We start from the raw sequence: 7104 nt of genomic DNA, 5'->3' as shown, positions 1-7104 counted from the left end.
GGAGAGGACTCTTTAAAGAAGAGACACTACATACTGATATACACCTGAACATCAGCAGGAGAGGACTCTTTAAAGTAGAGACACTACATACTAATATACACCTGAACATCAGCAGGAGAGGACTCTTTAAAGTAGAGACACTACATACTGATATACACCTGAACATCAGCCGGAGAGGACTCTTTAAAGTAGAGACACTACATACTAATATACACCTGAACATCAGCAGGAGAGGACTCTTTAAAGTAGAGACACTACATACTAATATACACCTGAACATCAGCAGGAGAGGAGTCTTTAAAGTAGAGACACTACATACTGATATACACCTGAACATCAGCAGGAGAGGACTCTTTAAAGTAGAGACACTACATACTGATATACACCTGAACATCAGCAGGAGAGGAGTCTTTAAAGTAGAGACAATACATACTGATATACACCTGAACATCAACAGGAGGGGACTCTTTAAAGTAGAGACACTACATACTGATATACACCTGAACATCAGCAGGAGAGGACTCTTTAAAGCAGAGACACCACATACTGATATACACCTGAACATCAGCTGGAGAGGACTCTTTAAAGTAGAGACACTACATACTGATATACACCTGAACATCAGCAGGAGAGGACTCTTTAAAGTAGAGACACTACATACTGATATACACCTGAACATCAGCAGGAGAGGACTCTTTAAAGTAGAGACACTACATACTGATATACACCTGAACATCAGCAGGAGAGGACTCTTTAAAGTAGAGACACTACATACTGATATACACCTGAACACTGCACTGGGCATCTAAACCTGTCAGACCGCTTCCTTCATCTCATGATGACTCACATTATTTGTATTTCCCTACAGGGCGCGGTAGTGGGAGGGGTTTATCTTCAGTCTCCAGCTATACTCTGTCAGCTGTGATAGATCCTCAGAGGAGGAGAGCCAGCTGATCATGGAGGGTGACACGAGCACGAGGGGAAGTGACTTTAAGTTGGTTCAGAAGGAGCATCTGAAGCTGAACGACCTGAGAGACAGAAATCGCTCAGGAAACAATTACCTCTTTAAAAATGGAATCCCAGAATACCCACGACCAGAGTTCCATGTGAGCCACCTGAAGCATGACACCAACAGACAGGGTTTGATCGGCATCAAGGAGTCCAAGGGCTTCAAGGACCCGTCTGGAAAGGGCCTGGTGTGGTGGGGTCTGTGGGTGGGGGGGGAGGAACTCAGATCAGCTGAGCAGCGCCTCCTCCAGGAAACATACCCGGACCGAACAGAGCAGCAGGTCCAGGATCAGCAGAGCTTCCTGGGGGAGTTTGCCTCCTCGCCGGCCTTCAAGAAGAGCTCCAGGCTGGGATCGTACCGCTTCACCTTCCCCCTCCAGGAGCTGCTGGAGGCCTACAGTCTGCAGGTACTGAGGTCAGGGGTCAGGACTCATAATGCTGACTCAGGTCAGGGTTCAGGACTCATAATGCTGACTCAGGTCAGGGGTCAGGACTCATAATGCTGACTCAGGGTTCAGGACTCATAATGCTAACTCAGGTCAGGGTTCAGGACTCATAATGCTGACTCAGGTCAGGGGTCAGGACTCATAATGCTGACTCAGGGTTCAGGACTCATAATGCTGACTCAGGGTTCAGGACTCATAATGCTGACTCAGGTCAGGGGTCAGGACTCATAATGCTGACTCAGGGTTCAGGACTCATGATGCTGACTCAGGGTTCAGGACTCATAATGCTGACTCAGGGTTCAGGACTCATAATGCTGACTCAGGTCAGGGTTCAGGACTCATAATGCTGACTCAGGGTTCAGGACTCATAATGCTGACTCAGGTCAGGGGTCAGGACTCATAATGCTGACTCAGGGTTCAGGACTCATAATGCTGACTCAGGGTTCAGGACTCATAATGCTGACTCAGGGTTCAGGACTCATAATGCTGACTCAGGGTTCAGGACTCATAGTTTATAACTTTGTTGATTTTTCCACATGATTCTGTGATTCTGTGTAAAAGCTCTTCTTCTCTCTCCAGTTTTGCGGCGGTGAGCAGCCCGTCATGCGGGTGTATCAGACCCACCTGTACAAACAGGAAGTGATGTACGCGGTGCTGGTCCACAGTCCGGCCAATCAGGAGCAGTTCTCAGAATATCCTCTTCTGACCGACGACCCAAACGCTGTCTGCTGCTACAGAGATGGCCTCTTCATCTGGAGGCCTGAGGCCATGTGTGCAACTCACAGGTGAGAAAACAACAATGACAGGTAACCTGGGAGGTTCAGACAGGAAATGAGTTATGCATTGACTTCCTGTCTCTCTGTCAGCTACGAGTTGATCCGGAACGATGAGACTCAGCAGATGGAGGCTCGGCCCTACAGCCCTGATGAGTTCTACGTCTGGGATAATGTGGGCGTCGCCCTGCATGTGGAGGACAAGGTGATCACTTCCTCTTTGTCTTCTTGTCCACAGCTCAGCGTCAGACCTTTCTCTACATTTCATATCATTATATATCTACATTATAACTTTGTAGGACTGATCAGAGTGGATCTGGTTAGTCTGCTTCAAGGACTCGTTTCAGAGTTTGATATCAGCTCCTTTTCTCAGAAGCACCACGGCCCTTGTTATTAAAGAAATAAATATATTTAAAAAGTCCCAAAAGTGAAACATGTCGAGAGGAAAATGTGTAAAGGAAAGAAAAAATCCCCCAAAATATCTTATATCGAAAGAATGCTTGAAAAACCTTCAAAAACATCTGGGAAACTATTTTTAAAGAGAAAAATTCAGAGAAATGTGAAGAAGATTTTTTATTTCATGAGATTTTCATTTGGTTCTGAATGATTTGAAGAATTTTTAAATGAAATGGAGAAAATGTCACATAAATGTATAAATAGAAATATAGAAATGTATAAAAACTATATATATATATAGATCTATATATATATCAATGTAAAGGGTTAGGGTCAATCGATAAAAATATGTTATTGAAATGTATTCATTGGGATTTCCGTAGTTTCCAAATGCTTTAAAGGGTTATCTTTCAGGGTCAGAAAACCTGTTAAAAAAGTGAAAGTTGCGTTATTAACAAATTGACTTTGACCGTCCTAATAATTATTTATAAATAATATGAATTATAAAATGATTTTGAACGTGTTCCCAGAGGCTCATGGGAGTTGTAGTTCATGATGGGCTGAATCTGAGCTCTTCCTGTTTCAGCTGCTGGAGTTCGGTCCGGACCGACTGAGAGAGAAACTGAAGTTCTGCGAAGGAGAAAGACTGGACCACGCTCCGGTCCAGTTTGATGACTTCCCGTCTGCCGAGGCAACTGTTCGCAGACGTTGGCCTGAAGACCCCCCACTGGAGAAAGTTTAAGAGCATGACAATAATACGTTTAGATGAGCACATCCTGCCTTCACTGAACTAACATTACATTCAGAGTTGGAGCTAAATATTGGTTTATGTTAATGTAGAATTAAACATTTATTTTCTAGCCGTTTTTGTTTTAGTGAATGAATCATTAATTATGGTAATAATTGTAGTTGCAGTAGTTCTGCTTTTATTTTGAAGGAGGTGTGGGCTCCTGGTGATTAGCATATATTGATCACAGGTGGGGGGGGGCACCAGTTTGAGCATATGGTTTTCTACAAGGAGCGACAGCCAGAGAGGGAGAAAGGTGGAAATCATTGTTCTCTGTATTTTATTGGAAAACTAAAATAAACGGATGAAAGGATCTTCTGCCTGGACATTGGACATTATTCCCTGCTTAAGGTTTTCTTTCTGGGCCCAGCGGCAGTTTGAGTTTAAGTTAGATTATTATCATAGTTCTGAGAAAAAAGTCATTACATTTTTATTTTTTTTATTAATTCTTAGAAAACAAATAAAAAATACAAATATTACAATACCATTTTAATTCACTTTTTTAATCAAACATCAGTCCTGTTCAAAACCACTAAATATAACATTATGTTTTATTATTTTAAGCTTTGAATACCATTTAGTTCACTGATCAAAGCAGCTGAACATGTCAATGAAACAGCCAGACATGTCTCTAACCCTCCACAGAACACAGATCATATTTATATCCCTAATGTTCCGTTAACTGATCAGCGTGACTCTTTATTTAACTTCCTGTTTTCTATGTACATCGTGACTCCTGGGCCGCATCTCATTTCTGGGATTTCCCCTCCTTGACTCCTCTCCTCGACTCCTCTCCTCGAGACTTAGTCCCGCCCACAGGAGATGCGAGCGGAGGAGCCGAGGAGGGGAACCGAGGAGAGAGGAGTGGAAGCAGCAGGCGGTTAGAGAAATGAGAACTCCTCTCTCCTCTCTATTTTAAAGAGACGTCCATTAATGATGACAGGAGGCACAGCAGCTTTCTGTCTGATGGACAGATGTGTTCATGACCACTTAGATATTTACTTTGATTCATTCACAGTGTGACACACACACACACACACACACACACACACACACACACACACACACACACACACACACACACACACACACACACACACACACACATACATACAGAGACACACACACACACACACACACACACACACACACACACACGCACACACACACACACACACACACATACATACAGAGACAGACACACACACACAGAGACAGACACACACATATAGAGACACACACACACACACACACACACACACACACACACACACACGCACACACACACACACATACAGAGACAGACACACACACAGAGACACACACACACATACAGAGACACACACACGCACACACACACACACACACACACATACATACAGAGACAGACACACACACACAGAGACAGACACACACATACAGAGACACACACACACACACACACACACACACACACACACACACACACACACACGCACACACACACACACATACATACAGAGACAGACACACACACAGAGACACACACACATACATACAGAGACAGACACACACACAGAGACACACACACATACAGAGACACACACACACACACACACACACACACACACACACACACACACACACACACACACACACTAACTTTATTTACATTTGCATGACAGAAAGGGAAGCAGCCTCTTGTTTATCTTTTTATGACTCCAGATAACTGACACCATCATCAGAGCTTGGTGTCACCGTGGATCACTGAGGGGGGGGGGGGGGGGGGGGGGGGGGGCTCCATTTAAACTGTCTAATGTTCTGATAGGAAAGTCGTTCAAAAGAACAACACGAGGTGCAGAGAAGGAACAGCAGAAGTTTCAGACGGATGAAGGAAGTGACAAAGCTAAGAAACAAAATGACCTCAGAGGAGAAACACTACAGAGAGACATCCAGGGAGGAGCGAGAGTTAATGAGATCTCGATGTATCGCTCACGCTCCTACGATACCATAACGCTTTAGTGCTCAGATCCAGTCTGAGAGAGCTCAGAGACCCTCTAACAGAGACCCTCTAACACGCTCAAAGACCCTCTAACATGCTCAGAGGCCCTCTAACAGAGACCCTCTAACATGCTCAAAAACCCTCTAACATGCTCAGAGACCCTCTAACAGAGACCCTCTAACAGAGACCCTCTAACATGCTCAAAGACCCTCTAACATGCTCAGAGACCCTCTAACAGAGACCCTCTAACAGAGACCCTCTAACATGCTCAAAGACCCTCTAACACACTCAGAGACCCACTAACAGAGACCTCTAACAGAGACCCTCTAACAGAGACCCTCTAACATGCTCAGAGACCCTCTAACATGCTCAAAGACCCTCTAACACACTCAGAGACCCTCTAACATGCTCAAGACCCTCTAACATGCTCAAAGACCCTCTAACACACTCAGAGACCCTCTAACACGCTCAAAGAACCTCTAACATGCTCAAAGACCCTCTAACAGAGACCCTCTAACACGCTCAGAGACCCTCTAACATGCTCAAAGACCCTCTAACACACTCAGAGACCTCTAACATGCTCAAAGACCCTCTAACAGAGACCCTCTAACACGCTCAAAGACCCTCTAACATGCTCAGAGACCCTCTAACATGCTCAAAGACCCTCTAACACACTCAGAGACCCTCTAACATGCTCAAAGACCCTCTAACAGAGACCCTCTAACAGAGACCCTCTAACATGCTCAAAGACCCTCTAACACACTCAGAGACCCTCTAACATGCTCAAAGACCCTCTAACAGAGACCCTCTAACAGAGACCCCCTAACACGCTCAAAGACCCTCTAACACACTCAGAGACCCTCTAACACGCTCAAAGACCCTCTAACAGAGACCCTCTAACAGAGACCCTCTAACATGCTCAAAGACCCTCTAACAGAGACCCTCTAACAGAGACCCTCTAACATGCTCAAAGACCCTCTAACACACTCAGAGACCCTCTAACAGAGACCCTCTAACAGAGACCCTCTAACATGCTCAAAGACCCTCTAACATGCTCAGAGACCCTCTACAGAGACCCTCTAACAGAGACCTCTAACATGCTCAAAGACCCTCTAACACGCTCAGAGACCCTCTAACAAAGACCCTCTAACAGAGACCCTCTAACACACTCAGAGACCCTCTAACACGCTCAAAGACCCTCTAACAGAGACCCTCTAACAGAGACCCTCTAACATGCTCAAAGACCCTCTAACATGCTCAAAGACCCTCTAACATGCTCAGAGACCCTCTAACAGAGACCCTCTAACAGAGACCCTCTAACATGCTCAAAGACCCTCTAACACGCTCAGAGACCTCTAACAAAGACCCTCTAACACACTCAGAGACCCTCTAACACGCTCAAAGACCCTCTAACATGTCCAGAGACCCTCTAACAGAGACCCTCTAACACACTCAGAGACCCTCTAACAGAGACTCTCTAACAGAGACCCTCTAACAGAGACCCTCTAACACACTCAGAGACCCTCTAACATGCTCAGAGACCTCTAACACACTCAGAGACCCTCTAACATGCTCAGAGACCCTCTAACACACTCAGAGACCCTCTAACACACTCAAAGACCCTCTAACACGATCAAAGACCCTCTAACACACTCAGAGACCCTCTAACACACTCAGAGACCCTCTAACATGCTCAAAGACCCTCTAACACGC

General features: G+C 45.1%; 1 protein-coding gene across 1 annotated transcript; it reads left to right on the top strand.

The window, feature by feature from the left end:
- Nucleotides 1-937: 937 nt before the first annotated feature.
- On the top strand, nt 938-3723 carry LOC307027565 (uncharacterized protein). The gene is made up of 4 exons (XM_079695837.1): nt 938-1415; nt 2034-2239; nt 2321-2432; nt 3210-3723. The coding sequence occupies exons 1-4, from the start codon at nt 957-959 to the stop codon at nt 3363-3365; spliced, it is 933 nt and encodes a 310-aa protein (XP_079551963.1). The 5' UTR covers nt 938-956; the 3' UTR covers nt 3366-3723.
- Nucleotides 3724-7104: the final 3381 nt, after the last annotated feature.

Source organism: Notothenia rossii, assembly GCF_949606895.1.
Source record: "Notothenia rossii genome assembly, contig: scaffold_246, whole genome shotgun sequence".
Taxonomy (NCBI): Eukaryota; Metazoa; Chordata; class Actinopteri; order Perciformes; family Nototheniidae; genus Notothenia; species Notothenia rossii.
The sequence above is the reverse complement of the archived record's forward strand: the minus strand, read 5'-3'. Positions and strand labels throughout refer to the sequence as shown.

Excerpts from the sequence above, each read along its gene's own strand:
- LOC307027565 (XM_079695837.1), top strand. The coding sequence starts at position 957 with ATGGAGGGTGACACGAGCACGAGGGGAAGTGACTTTAAGTTGGTTCAG. Across the intron at positions 1,416-2,033 it reads TGGAGGCCTACAGTCTGCAG|TTTTGCGGCGGTGAGCAGCC; the intron begins GTACTGAGGTCA and ends TTCTCTCTCCAG. Across the intron at positions 2,240-2,320 it reads GCCATGTGTGCAACTCACAG|CTACGAGTTGATCCGGAACG; the intron begins GTGAGAAAACAA and ends TCTCTCTGTCAG.